This window comes from Siniperca chuatsi, linkage group LG21 (genome assembly GCF_020085105.1).
Source record: "Siniperca chuatsi isolate FFG_IHB_CAS linkage group LG21, ASM2008510v1, whole genome shotgun sequence".
NCBI lineage: Eukaryota > Metazoa > Chordata > Actinopteri > Centrarchiformes > Sinipercidae > Siniperca > Siniperca chuatsi.
In genome coordinates, this window is record NC_058062.1 from 10,304,077 (window position 1) to 10,318,955 (window position 14,879).

A 14,879-nucleotide genomic window follows, 5' to 3' on the forward strand; every position below is an offset into this window, starting at 1 on the left:
TACTCTGCCTAATTTCACCTGAAACTGACCTAATTGTTTCCATGATGGCCCAGTAATCAGTAATCAGGCCTATTGTTTTCTGGCTGCACCTCCCTCATCACTGTTCAGTACCTGATTAGCATATGATTGGCGTGACCAAGGTGCTAATACACTGTGGTAAACGTTGGGCAGATTGAATCTCAGACCACCATTTCTGTTCAATGTATAACTGTTTGTGTATAACTTTAATTACTACCATACATCAAGCCACAGGGGAAACACATCTTGTAAGTACTGTAACATACATATATAACACTTAAATCAACCCCAAAACAGACACTGATTGCATAAAAGAACTACACAATAGTCAATTATCAGTACTATAAAGGAGCCTTGACTTATATAAACAAAATAATTTTTAGCCCCACCCGCAGTGGTTGATCATAGGAATACAGTATGTGAAAATAAGATATATATTTTGTAGGTGTTACAATTCACAATTTTGGAAGCTATTGCAATCTGGAATAAATATGCATTAATTGAGGTGTAATTATGTTGCCTATGTACCTCATTGATGTAGTACTCGTGACTATTTATTGCCCCCTTGTGGTATAAAGTTAATACTCCATGGAGCAGTGTTGCCTTCATTAGCTTAGAAATCAAGGTACAAATGACAAGCCAATGATCTCCAGGATGGAGTAAACAATTTATTTCAAAATTGCTATTTTTTTAATATACCTACTGTCATGATTACTATATTTAAATTGATCAATTAATAAGCAAAAGCAATGCATCTGAGTAAATAAGAAACAAAAGAAAAATACAAAATCACAATATCTTCGAATTTCACAAATTCCAGAGTGAAAAGCAAAGGATGCTGTGATCCAGATGGTAAGAATAAACATGTTGCTAGATTATGCAGCAATAATGGAGTAAAGGCAGGCTTACTTATTATAATTGACTGGATAAATAAGAAATTACATGTAGTAAACTCCAATAGAGGGGGAGGTGGGCATAGAGTCTAATACAGTCTAATGATGTATAATATAATATAGAATATTTTATATAATATATATGTTTAGTTTATACATATATTTATACTATACAGTATACATTAATATTAATACCTTAATATTAAGTCGTCTCATAGCTGTGTATGTGGTACTTTTTCTGACATGTTTACAGTCCACCCATCCTTTGGTCAAGCCATCCACTTATATATTCTCATTGTTTTTGTTTTTTTTATGAGACCAGTGTTTTCCCTTTCATCAGTCAACCTCTACTGTGATTACTGTCAGGTAATTTAATATTTTGGTAAAATGTAATAGGTAATGTTCATCTTAAATTAATGTCTTATCTGATCTGTCATCATATATCAATGAATAGGCTGAAAGCAACGCATGGTCAACACCAGTTTCCACCGGTGTGGATGTTGTAATCATATAAAATTCTGCACATAGGGCTTATAAAAAATATATTTTCTAACACTGTGAAAAAAGACAGCATGCTCATCAAAAGAGCAAAGCATGAAAATGATTATTTAAACAAAAGTGCTGGACTTGATCACAAAGGAGATGCCAGTAAATGTGCCACATACCCAGACTGTGAGAAAACTTGATATAAATAATATAGGTTATTATTATTGTTATTATTATAAATATGTATTTATGTATACTAATTCTTCATGTTGTGTGTTGACTCCACGTCAGTGTCCTGCAGCAAACAAAACAATTGCTAAATCAAAAACAACATAAAGAGAGCATTTTAACAGAAAAAAAGGTAATAAATCATATATAGAAAGCTTTCTACTTACTGGTGCAGTAGAGCACCCGCTGACCTGGTCTGGGTCAAAGCCGTGCTTGTTCACCAAAACTGCGGCTTCACCTGTCATGTCAAAAATTTGGATGGCAGCTCTGGAGACAGAAACAACAAGGAATAGAGACAATAGAGGTTGTCCTTCATTGTCATGATCTTCAGGACCACCATCACCATGCATTTCCCTTATCCTGGAGAAGAATTGACAGCCATCATTAGTTAACAGCTGGGCATAGGAAGATCCAGGGTGATTGCTTCAGGTCGTTACACTTGGAGTGGCACATGCAGTGACGTTGTTGTACGTTCTGTATAGTATTGTCTGTCTCTGCTTTTTTTGTTTGTTTTATATTGTCTTACATATTTATTTAAGTCTGATTGACTTACCAGGATGACCGCTTGTTTTGTTTACATATCAACTCAAATATTTAGGAAACAATAGTTTTTCCTGTCAGCTATAGTAAAAGGTGGAGTTTGGGTTAGGGCATGTTGGCAGGCTCTTTAAATAGCTCTATATTTTATTTTCAAAATACATCACCTGCACATTGGCAGTTTGCATTTTCTCTTTCTAGCTTTCATCATATTTTATCACTGTGGATTTTTTTCACTTTATTCTTTTTTTTAAAAATCATTTTGCAAACATCCTAAACAGAAGCTAACATAACCTGTGAGTTGCTGTAAAATAATTACATTCAATACAATGAATAATAAATATTTCATACTGAACTACTAATAAGAAGTGATTAATCTTAATGTAAAAATTACAGTACATGTGGTACAATTGTCTAAATTATTACACTAAATACTTACCTAACAATGTCTTTTCCTTTGTTGTCATTCACTCCTCCTGGATCATCCCTCAAGTTCCTGAGGCAGACATATACAATAGTTGTTAAATAATAGTGATGATTGAATAAATGAAAAAAAATATATTGATAATAAACACACACACAGACAATCCACCCAGGACCAAAAGTTTACCTGTGCATGGCTCGATGATTAGAGGCACTGCTTGTGTCTCCACTGCAAAACAAATACTAGATAAGAATGGCATTGAATCTCTTCTGAGAAATCTAAGAAAATAGGCTACAGGAACAAGCAAAAGTAAACAATTCTCCTTCTCACTTTTTAGGCGGCTGGATTCCCTCATTGCTCAAATTGCGGTCCAGACTAAGGGATTGAGGAGTCTTGCAATCAGCCTTAGGATCAATACTATGGAGACAAATGTAGCTTTTAGCAGATTACAGTCTAGACCTCCAATTGTTATTTTAAAATACATACTTTGACGGTTTTGACAAGCAGACTAACAAGAGGTTAGAGTGAATATTGTTAATGTGGCTAACCTGTGAACATGCACGCTTCCAAGTGTGTTATCTTCCTCAATATCATTTTCACCACTTCCACGTGGATCGGTGGCAGAAGGTATTTCACTCAGCCTACAATAAGATGCCTTCATGAGGATGTATTCAACTCCACTGATCTGTGCTGAAAGTAGCTTCTGAATGTTAGCTCACCTGATACCATTGTTGTGCTGAGTCTCCAAATCATCAACTGTGACCTCCTGGTCTCTATGGTGTCTTAAAGGGACATTCAAACATAAAGCCAGTTAGTTGTCCAATTAAAATGAGTTAGCGTAATGTTGAGGCTTGAATGGAGTAAGATCATTTTTGTCATTTTACTTGTTTCCAATTCACTTTTTCTCTAGAGCAGCTACTACAGAGCACTTTTTCAGCTAAAAACAACTTGAAACAAGTTTTGAACTTTAAGCAGGCAAAAAGTTTTTGCCATTGACCAACTTTTCCTCTTGTAAAAAGTCAGTGGTCGACTACATGTTGATATGGATATGCCTTGAAGATAACTAACTGAAACTTAATGACAGAAGTGCATTTATGTGTGCTCAAATGAAGAGTGAAACGTATGTTAAAAGTAAGACTGACATAGTTTCTGTCTCTCCTGTATCTGTCTGGGAAGTCCCTTTTCTAAGACTTATGGAAGTCCATAGGTGTCTTAAAAAACTGAACTGAGAAACTGTAGCTGCGCCTTGCTGTTTCCTGGCACAAAAAACAAACAACAAATGCACAGAAGTCCATCGAATAGTAACGTGGTAGTAGTAAATGTGTAAATGGCATTGACAGTCGATTGTTATTGCAAATAGAATAGAACTCACTTCAATTCCTTTTTCCAAGACAGGTAACAACAAAGTATGGAGATGATCCCAAGGATCGCTATCACAACAAATGTTACACCAACTGGATGACAGACACAATGCAAATATGTTATCATCAAATATTAATTTGAGGTATTTTATAGAAGATGTATTCAAAGTATTGCCATCAAAAATGTTGTGAGGCACTAGAATAACTACACTCACTGATGAGCCCCCATTGTGTTGGTAAATCATTGGGATCTGGATTCTTCATTTTCTCTGTTTAAGGTAAAGAGGTGGGATAACTGTATATATCATGTATATATGATATATATGTATGCATTTATGATCAGAGATGTAAGATAAGATTCAGTAGTAAATCAGTTATTTATAACATTTTATTTCCTTACCAGTAATTTTATAATTCACACAGGTCTCTTTCACATAGTGCTCTCCCTAAAAAGCAAAATCAAAGTCTATACTGTGAGAGTGTATAGTATGTATTTCACATTTACAACAAAACAAATCAATATGACTTTTATTGATTCAATTCATATAAGTAGACATACACACTACAAATAGAGGGAGACTCACATCAGGAACTATGCATTTTACTTGCAGGTCTCGGCAGTCTCTTGTGATGACTGAATGGCTGTCCATGCTCATCACTTCATTAAAATACGTAAAAGAGTGATTGCCTAGCAGAGCATGAGCAATCACGATCTGTTGGGGAAATAATAAAAAGCTCACTTCGATTGACTGCAGTTAGACCAAAAAAAATGGCCAGTTATTAACATCAATGACAAACTTTCGCTTTCACTCTTATTTGTTCCCCTTCTCTCTGTCTCTCTGTTTTTCTTCAAAAACACATAGTAAAAGATCGTAAAGCCTTTGTCAAAATTATTTTCGAAAATAAAATTATGGACTGCTATCAAAATACCTCATTATAATGCACGAAAATCTCACTTCCCTCAGGCCCTTCATATGGGAACTTGAATCCGTCAGAAGTCTTAATATCGTTGCAGGAAAGGTTTCTCTGAGGGCATCCTGCGACAACAGAGTTGTACAGTGAATCATTAACAAACATTTAGGCTCTCTACAAACATTCTACAACAGCAACACCATTACCGAAGCTCACAGTTACCAGAGAAGAGTTATAATAACCCGAAAAACACATAAAACAGGAGAGACATACATATTCACAATGATCCATTCCTTACCTAGAGTTATTCCCATACAAAATGCCATAATCATGGCAGGAATTAGATGCGTTTGAAAGGTCATTTTGTCGAAGAGAGAATAAACCATTTGAGACTGGTGAAAGGAGGAAGCAGGCCACAACAGGAAGTGTGTCAAAGCTGAAAGTTGGACCAAATTTAAACGATTGGTTGAACTACTGAATATATTATATTGCCAACTGCTCCTGCTGTTGGATTTGTAGTTGTGCACATTGAACACAAGGGGAGGCCATCATCCTACAGGTCAGAGACACATTGAACACACTGCCCTGACTGACGAGAAGAGACACAAAAACACCACAGGGTTTTAATTTCATTCTAAATAAAATGAAAATAAAGATAAGACAACAAATAGTATATCTTCAAAAGCTGTGGTTCCAACATGATCTCTGAAAAATACACACAAACAGATGTGTCATTAGATAAGCACATCCTATGGCCCAGTATGGATTCTGTACTGTGGCAGGATGTTTTTACCTGCATTTGTATTTATCCATGTTCACATTTGTGTTGCGTATATCCTCCTGTTATCTTTGGAGATCGGTTGTGGACAAAGGATGGCAGTCCTCCCGACGTATTCTAACCATGAAAAAACAGAAGGAGAACAGAGGCCACTCAGTACTCTCTTTCACACACATACACAAGCGCACACACAAAGTGCGAGGATAAAGCTGAAGCCGCCATGGTGCAGAATGCTTCATTTACACTGCATCTTCTCTGGTCCACCGAGAAAACACAGACCATAGTCTGTGTCACTCCATATGGGCCCCTCTCTATCTCTTCAACTCCATTTACTTCCATAACTCCATCTCTCTGTCCCTCTCTTCCTCTCCTTTGCCCTTCCCTGTCTCTCTCACATTGCAATAGTCCACCAACATAGTCGAGCAAAAAAGGTGCTTCCAAAACATACTCTTAAGTTTCTACCTTAAACATAATTATCACACTTATAAATGAATAAAGTGACATTGATGCCAAGCATATTAGCCAATTTGGTGTGACTAACCAGTTTAACATTGCATCATTCTTGATTGCTTCATCCGTTCTTGGCGAGACCCTTACTGAATAAAGATGACAGCATCACAACAGGCATGAATGAGAGAGTAAATGGACTTGGCTCAGCTCCCCTGGCGGGAAGCAGTGTGGAAGTGGACTTGTCCACTCATCTGATCCATTTTCCATAGACATCAAGTGACAGTGGGAGGCTTGGATGTCCTACCATCCCTCTCCATATCCACAGAGCCCCTGCATAAACATAGGAGAGCAGTGATGACGCAGGACAGGGTGAAAACACACACAAAGCTATGAACATGCATGTCCCATGGCCCACACACTCACAAACACTATACGTCTAGTTCTGTAGTCTGAAAGAAGGAATAAATTCCAAACAGTCTAAACAGGACTTTTAGGGTAAATAATTACAATTCTGCTGCATTTGAGTCTCCTCTTCATCTATCTCAGCTCTTCCCTTCTTCTTCATAAGAGTGGTGAGAGATAAACAGCCCTCTTCCCGTCTCACTGCCACCCCCTCAATCCCTCATTCTCTGTCCATGTGGATGAGGGTAGTACTCTGAGAGTTTGAAAGGTAGACACTTTTGGCTCTGGCATTTGTAAGTTTTTTTAGGAACAAAAGAAGGACAATGGTAAATGAACTACCATAACATTTGTACAGTTCATTATTTTGAACCCAAGTTTAAAACAAAAACTGGGTGCACCATTCAGGGCATGTGAGTTGTGGTGTCAAAGTTGAGGCAAAGCAACACCCTGAGAATCCTGAGTAGCTCTGAAACAATAGTGCTGGCTGCTCAGTACCCTACTTGGCTTGAGCTCACGTAGCTCCATAACGGTTTCAAAATACACCCAGTAGAAAGTCGACCGCAACCAAAACAGCACATACAGGCCAGGAGTGACTCCTTTTAAGAAAACAGTTTCATGTTCACACACTTATAGTGAGTATTTTAGACTTTCTCTAGTTAACACAAATTTTTCAGTTATATTATGCAAGCAGAGAGCAACACCACAGGCCTTTACATGGCATTTTCCCTGAACCCCAACCTTAGAAGTGCCATGTCTAGGAAAAGTATTGAGTCACTAGGGGTGCTTTCAAGTAAAATGGTAATAAGCATAATCCCTCATTCTGAGTGCAAGACCAAAGGAGAGGTGAGTTCAGAGAACAGCAAATCATACTGGGACTGTTACAGACACTTTGGTCTGTCCAGTTGGCTCAGTACGAAGCCTGAAACCCCCACTGGTACAGGTTGGATATCACAAAGGGACATCTACACACTGCCAGCACAGGAAGCACACTAACACCAACACACACTGACATACTTACTTGCACACAGAGAAATATGTACACAGTAATCACATTCATCTGGGCATTTAACCAGCTCACCCACTGTATAGCAATGTGTCAGTGTGTTCTGTAATACATAAACATTCAATCACGCTATGTGGTTATATCATGGCACTTACATACCAAAATAATGAACAGCTAATAAAAGTAAATTAGCAAATCTGAAAGTGCTTCATGAGTGCTAGGTGTGGAAATGTCATGGGAATATATGAATATATATATATATATATAAATATGAAGTCACAGGGCCTCACACAATACCATGTACACCCCCACCCCATCTACCCCTCCTACACATTTATTAAAGCTCCTTCCATAGCGGCCAACTCTCCTCCTCATTTCCAAAACCACAGCTCCTCTTTACAGAGCTTGGTTAGCCTGGGCACAGCAACCTGATTCTGCTGAGAAAGTCTTATAAAAGGAAGCAAATAAAACAACCCAATCAAAAACACCTCTCCTCCACCGAGCCAAACATGAAAGATCGGAAAGATTTCAGCTTAGAGGCCAACCCCTGCTCGAGGGCCTATCAGTGTTTGAATATAAAGGCTTGGTGAGGCTGTATCACATACATTAGGCTATAACATACATTCAGCCACGTCAAAGTACTGTTCACTATAATGCACAGCAGCTCTTATTTGCATGGTGCTGAGGCACATGTTGTGCAATATCAGAGAGCAACTTGGATAGCTTCTATTATTAATTTGTTTTCCAGCTCAATCTCCTGAGAGGGATCTCTGTCAGAAAACAAACCTCTCTGTTTGAAGCATGGCCTCCAGTTAAACTTGTTCATCTTCTGCCTTTCTCTGTACATTTCACTCTCCCACTTTCCCTCTCACTCCACTTTTCTTCCCGTCAACTCTTCCTCTCTCTCTGCTCTTTGCTCTCCTTTGCCATCGTTTTCCCCCTGTGTGTCTTTTCTTTACTCTCTCCATTTCTTTCCCCCCTGTGATTCGTTGCTGGCGCAAGTCTCAGTATTTGGCTGGGCGAACCCAGGGCGAGCGTGTCTTGTTACAGCAGTCCAGGCCCTCTGATAAAGCTCTACATTGTAAAGGATAATCCCTCAGAAACAATCAGGATTTTTATACCGTGCCCTCTGTTATTACTGTAGCCTCACATGTAAATATGCACACAGCATGCACACACACATACAATACAACTCAACTCACGCCACCATTTGTTCTGACACACAAACAAGTACATGTGCAAGCATTGGCATGCACTGCACACTAAGTGGACTCATGAGAAAGTATGCAAGACGTTCACATCAAATTACCCTTTTGGTTAATTTTGTTTATGAGCTGCTCTCTGTGCATACTGCTTCATGTCACTCACAGCAGAACTAAATACTGTCTCACCTAAAGCTATGAGTGACATGACTGGAGTTTTAGGGGACAGGGATTTGTAAATGGGGAGTTGCTACAGTGCTGTAAAATGTCATTCAAGTGAGTATGTCTATCACTGTCATATTTTGTTAAAGCAGCCTTTATGTAGCTGTTCACACTTGGCTGAGCCCTATTGTTAAATAAACAAAGCCTTGTGTTTGGCTGTGCTGTGGATCAGTGGGGCGATCAGGCACTCACCTGAGTGCAGGTGAACAGAGCAGGAGAGCAGCACACTGCAAGAAATGCACATTTTTAAACAATTAAAAAATTAATTAAAACCGATGCAAAAATGTGCCAATAGATCATTTTCATTTTGACAGACATTTTGACATGAAATAGCATGAAAAGCACAGGTGAAATGAATAACACAAACAATGTGCCATTTAGGTGTTCCACTTCCAGGGCCCTGGTACATTACTGGGACACTCAAATTGAGTGGAGCGGTCATTAAGGTTATTTGTTCCATCTGTGACTTTCCTGCTATGACAAGTCAAAACATCAAAAAAGGAAGAGTGCAACAATTTCTCTCTCCATTCTTTGACATAAGGCTGACCACTCAACTGATTACTAGATAGTGGCGTTCAATTCAACAACGTTCATTAATAAAGCTGATATGCACTATAATGAATAAGTTGTTCAAATACATTCCTTTTTCAATTTCTGAAACACGGTTACTGACTTGTGGCCCTCTTTTTGCAGTGTGTGAGTTCTAGCCCAAGACAGCTGTTCAGTGTCTAGACAGGTAGATACCTCTGTGGTTCCAGGTCTGGGATTGTCTCCCTGTCACTGCCATCATTCCTCATCTTCCAAGAGGAGGTTTCCTTCACTGTTTTCCACGGCTGTTATCATCTGTCACCACAACCAAGGGGAAGGAGAAACATAATTACAGGACAGAGGCGACCATAACTCACCCCCAAAGGATAACACTAATAACAATGGAGGCCAGTAGCCGTGATTGTCAGACTGACATTGTTCAACAATTACAACAAATAACTGTAAACAATGCATCATAAAAGCTGTTGTAGTTCACCTGTTGCCCAATGCTGCCAGGAAAAAGATAATTTATTTTAAGAGATACTAACAGAAAAATAATAAAAGAAGAAAAGAAAAAGCATAGGCGACAGTTTTAATAATCAGTTATTACTGTTATTAAACATAATATCTGCTACTTACTGTCCTGTATCTACCAGTTACACAAGTTCTCCTTGCCAAGTGATGCTAATGGATCAGCATTACATACACAAATTACTCACTAGTTCATCTCATTCGTAACTAAGAATTACAGGAATTTTGTCAGGTGTCTGCATGCTCATTAAACTATTGGCACTAAGCTATCATCACACTTAAATGCAGAAAAGTGTAGATGAAAGTATGCACAGTATACACACATACACACACAGCAGCTCCTAGGCTCCAACAAGCACATTTCATTGGCTCTCTAATGTACTGCAGTGTTGTGTACCTCAGCACCTCAGGTTTTTTAATCCTCCATGTTATTCCAGCTGGTTCCTGGGGAGGACTGTAATTAAGAGCACCGCTGCACTGTTAGCACCATCCTCACTATCACAGACACACTGCATCACGGTCTGGCACATACACCACTTTACTGTCCCACACACAGTACTGCACTATAAACTCTTACATGCTCACTCTTACACACACATTCATACTCTCTTATACTCACATCGGCTACAGCAGCCTTATGCATCAAGAAGGAGACAAGGTAAATAATCAGAAAACGTATACCATCATTACCTATACCATACCTATATCATACCTATCATTTTAGCAAAACAAAGTGAATTTTAAGTTGTCCTTAAAGCGAGACTATGTGACTTTGGCTGAACAAAAGTTGGATACAAAATAATGGCACATTGAATTTCCTTGTAGGCCTACTATCTGTTTCATGTTTGTAATGAAACCATTGAAATATTTATCTGTGACATGAAACAATTTACTGAAACAGTACCACAAGAAGAGAAGAGTCATAAAGTCAGTAAACAAACTCAGTAATGTCAGTTTTTCAGCAATATCTATCTTAAATTTGCCATTAGCTGCCATAAGCTAAGTGAGACTCTAGCAACAAAACCCATGAGAGTACTGAGTAGGGTTCATTTGATTGTTTTTCAGTACATATTGTTATTGTAAGATTGTGTTATTTCTTCTTACTCTTCTGTGAGACTTTATACACTATCATAGTGTCCACACACACTATTAAATTAATCCACACACCACTTTTCTCTCTCACAAACACTATCATTCTTTCTCTTTCTCTACTGTTCTCTTTGACATGCTGTATATGCAGTCCCACTCACACACAGAATAATCCTCTTTTATAAACAACATCAATTTTTCTCATACAGACCAGTATTCTCACATTTATCACAATAGAGGGTGAAATGGTACATGTAGGAGAGTATGATTGTGTGGGAGAGCGTATAGTGGTGTATGCTCTATGTGAGATTATAATGGTATGTGCAAGGGGAAGTGTGATTTATGGCCTAAACAACCTCTTAACCACACGCACAGATTTGTATACAGGTATGTGCATGCTCACACACATTTTAACCTGTAAACATGGAGTCTAGTGGGCACAGATTAAACAAACACACAGATGTTAATACACAAATGAAGACACAGGCATGCACTGACCCAAAGTTTTTTAAGAGACATGTTTTCTGAAGACATATCGCTTGTGAGATCATCTCCTTAGCGCTATAGAGTGAGCACTGAGGTCAATTGTATACATCTAACTTTATGAGGTTCACTAGAGTAATATAATGTAGTTTGCTTAAGTGAAGAATGGGCTGTTTTCATGATTCCCCAGCTTGTATTAACATGGGTCGAGGGTCATGTCACTATTACATTACCACTAAATGTGAATGTGTGTTGCAGGAGGCTTAGCTTGTTGACCTTGGAACCCAGAATCGTCCTCCCACCTCTCCACAGTCGTCACTGACACCTCACGGATCCTGACTATTGTTTTTATTCCCATGATCTTGTTTTTGCATACCAGGCTACCCTCTTGCAGCCTGCAAGTTAAGGAATAAACATGAACACACATGCACACACACACACACACACACACACACACTAGACATCTCTCATCCTTCAGACCGCACAATATAAACAAAGTGGTTTGGTATCTCTATCGACAACGTGTCTTGTCTAGGTCCTGGTAGATAAGCTTGTTTTACTGAAGAATGTTATGTCAAAGTTTAACTTGCTTGTTGTGATTCTGAGTCAAATCTTTACCTGTCAGTTTCATCCTTGTGCCTGGAAAGACTATTTAAATGTGTTTACTTCTGGTTTACTTTACAGGTGACAGAGAGAGAGGAAGAGCAGGATAATTGGCTAAAAACACCTTGTCCTCAACGCTGCAGGTAGCTAAGGTCACGCTACCCTAAAACATTCAGCTTGACACTAAAATAAACACACCACACATTATGGCGCCAGGTCTTATCAGGTAACCTTTTCCATTGTATTGTACTTTTGTAACACCTCCTCACCCTTGCAAAGACAACAATATGACCTCTATGATGGTAAATTGTGGCTTATGGATATGTTGAGACATGGTTGCTTTTCAACAAACCTAAATAAAATATAATTTAAACAATTTCTCTCCCAAAGAAATGTGCAGCCCTGAGCAGTCATAAAAAGTTTTATAGTTCTTTATAGTTTAAAAAGCTGACAGGAAATTAGGTTCTTAGAAAATTGTGTATATCTTGTTTCTATTAATTGATGCTGCTGTAAATCATGTAACAGAGATATTTCTGAGAATTATTCTTCCAGGGAGGTATTTCGTCAACACACAGTGACTGTCTCTCTCTCTACAACTCATTACCAATTCATATAAGCTTGAAAAATATAGTGCAGCCTCAGTTGACTAGCACGGAATGTAAGTGATGCTATTCTCATCAGATAGCACAATGACACTGTCCTCATCAGATAGTATGTGTACTATCTGATGTGTACATTTGTGCTGGACTGAAAAATTAGGTATGTATTTACTGTTGTGTAAGTGAGGAGATGCACAAACACCACACACCTACACAAACACACAACAAGCCAACATGGCTTGGCACATCCTAATCCCTGAAGAGCAGAGAAAGAAGAAAGGGGAAGCAAGAAGATTTATCTAACTAGGAACATGTAAACTAATTCCTTTCACAGATTCATATCAGGACACAATGTGCCCACTTGCAGTCCTAATGGCAGCAGCTAGCGCATTCACTGACTTTCATTACTATGAGAGATTTAGAAATATGCATAGCAGTGAGGCTGGGGGAGCAAGCCTGAACTTGAGCATACTAAAGAGCCCATTAATCCTTTTTAATTCTATTAAGAATTGGACTACAGCTGGATAAGAGGCCAGCAGAGTTCCAGAGACTACGTCTGTAATGCCTTGGAGACCCTCAACGAAAAGCTCTTACTTAACAAAAATTCATTTGCAAGGAAAATCACACTTCACAGTTGAATCAATTCACAGCCTTAAGAAGCTTTTACTTGGTAGTAAAAGATAGGTTGAATTTTGTGAGGACTGTGCATTGGAAGAGGTATGTTTTACATCTCCATCAAAAGAGCTATTTCATCACTTCAAACGGGCAGTTTCGTAAATGGAATTTGGCTGAGCTGCACATGCCTTGATGATGTTATCAATGTCAGACAAAAAACATGTATGATACAAGTGTCCTTTCCTCAGACATGAAGAGATATGCAGGTGAGCTACGTGCCTTCCGCAGCACACTTATCTGTGTGTTGATTTGGATCAGCACTCCTTAGCATCCGCCCTGCTATTTTTGCACCTGTCCAATTTCACAAAAATCCTAATCTTATCAAGGAATTCCCCAAAGTTAAGTATGAGGAAAAGGGAGAAAGTGGGTTTAGTCTTCTTTCACAGTGAAGCGTGCGGACAGTAATGGCTTTCACCTGTTGAGATAGGAGTTCAAATACCCCCCATTCTAAATGACCAGTGCCGAGCTACCGTTCCTACTGTGTGTACAGTCACAGCAGCGTAAATAGTAAGGCCCTTCTGCCTGGACCTCAGTAATCTGAACATACAGAATGTGCCTCTGACTGCCGACCCCCATTCATTTCCATTAGGGCCAAAAGGTTAGCGAGGACACCAGTCACAGTGTAAACGAGATGTCATGTTTGACAGGGTGTGTAGGCTCAACTCTGTGGAGCAGCCTACTTCTCGCTCAGCTCAGTCACACACACCTAAACATACGACAATACCAAGGAGATAGATAGACAAGAACCTGTCACACAAGCACAGGCATATACGTTGCTCAGGAATGAAATGTGTCTCCTTAGTTACAGTATTATGAAACAAAACAGGCCTGAAAACACATTCCTTCCCAGTCTGACACCCCACGGCCATCACCCTCACACTCCCATATCTGCCGCCCCAGTTCTGCCAACTGCTCCATTACTCCTTCCCTTCATTACTGGACAACTTTTCCTGCTCATCTGCCCCCCTTACCTCAGCGTTATGCACAAACCCATTACTCTCTTGCATTTGTCCTCTCTGACTGAGCTGGGCTGCTTTTCATTCTCCTCCCTCATCCTGGAAGTGGATCGAAGAGAGAAAAAAAGAAATGAAAGAAAAAGCCCCAGTCGCCCCGACGTGTCTCTTGCTAAGTATCTCCATGGTAGCATGACCTCCTGAAACAGCCCATCATGCTCCACTGCACTCAAAAAGAACTGAGAGCAGGGAAGGGGCAAAGTGAGGAAGGGTGTGAAGGGGGGAGAGAGAGAGTTGTAGTGAAAGAAACTGGAGTGGAAGCTTCCAAACACAAGGAGGTTAAATCACTTATCATTTCAGTGTTTACGTTCTGTTTCAGCCCAGACTTCCTTACCTCCTCACAGAGTCTGGTATCGTGTTTCTAAAAAAATGAATGGTTGTATGCTGACGGACTTACAAATGGCTAAATGGCTTACTTTGCCAACTCTGCTCATGAGGAGCC

General features: G+C 39.2%; 1 protein-coding gene across 3 annotated transcripts; it reads right to left on the reverse strand.

The window, feature by feature from the left end:
• Positions 1-661: 661 nt before the first annotated feature.
• LOC122868653 lies at positions 662-13,052 on the reverse strand. Of its 3 annotated transcripts, none has more exons than XM_044180817.1 (17): positions 9,661-13,049; positions 9,109-9,143; positions 6,179-6,417; positions 5,158-5,754; positions 4,878-4,984; positions 4,532-4,660; positions 4,348-4,393; positions 4,163-4,216; positions 3,959-4,040; positions 3,729-3,842; positions 3,306-3,368; positions 3,135-3,227; positions 2,917-3,003; positions 2,773-2,814; positions 2,602-2,658; positions 1,793-1,892; positions 662-1,692 (listed from the first exon to the last, which is right to left on the reverse strand). In XM_044180817.1, the coding sequence occupies exons 4-17, from the start codon at positions 5,243-5,245 to the stop codon at positions 1,654-1,656; spliced, it is 1,101 nt and encodes a 366-aa protein (XP_044036752.1). In that variant the 5' UTR covers positions 5,246-5,754; positions 6,179-6,417; positions 9,109-9,143; positions 9,661-13,049; the 3' UTR covers positions 662-1,653. The 3 variants fall into 3 exon arrangements, with proteins under 3 accessions (XP_044036752.1, XP_044036756.1, XP_044036755.1); XM_044180821.1 differs by lacking the exon at positions 3,729-3,842 and having other exon boundaries at positions 5,158-5,448; positions 5,653-5,754; positions 9,661-12,033; XM_044180820.1 differs by lacking the exon at positions 3,729-3,842 and having other exon boundaries at positions 662-1,713; positions 1,793-1,985; positions 9,661-13,052.
• Between the last annotated feature and the right edge of the window lie 1,827 nt (positions 13,053-14,879).

Bases quoted from the DNA above. Each gene is read 5' to 3' on its own strand.
- LOC122868653 (XM_044180820.1), bottom strand. From the start codon at position 5,245: ATGGTTTATTCTCTCTTCGACAAAATGACCTTTCAAACGCATCTAATT. The intron at 4,041-4,162 runs GTGAGTGTAGTT...TCTGTCATCCAG, and splicing joins AACACAATGGGGGCTCATCA to TTGGTGTAACATTTGTTGTG. The intron at 3,004-3,134 runs GTTAGCCACATT...TTGTCTCCATAG, and splicing joins GGAAGCGTGCATGTTCACAG to TATTGATCCTAAGGCTGATT.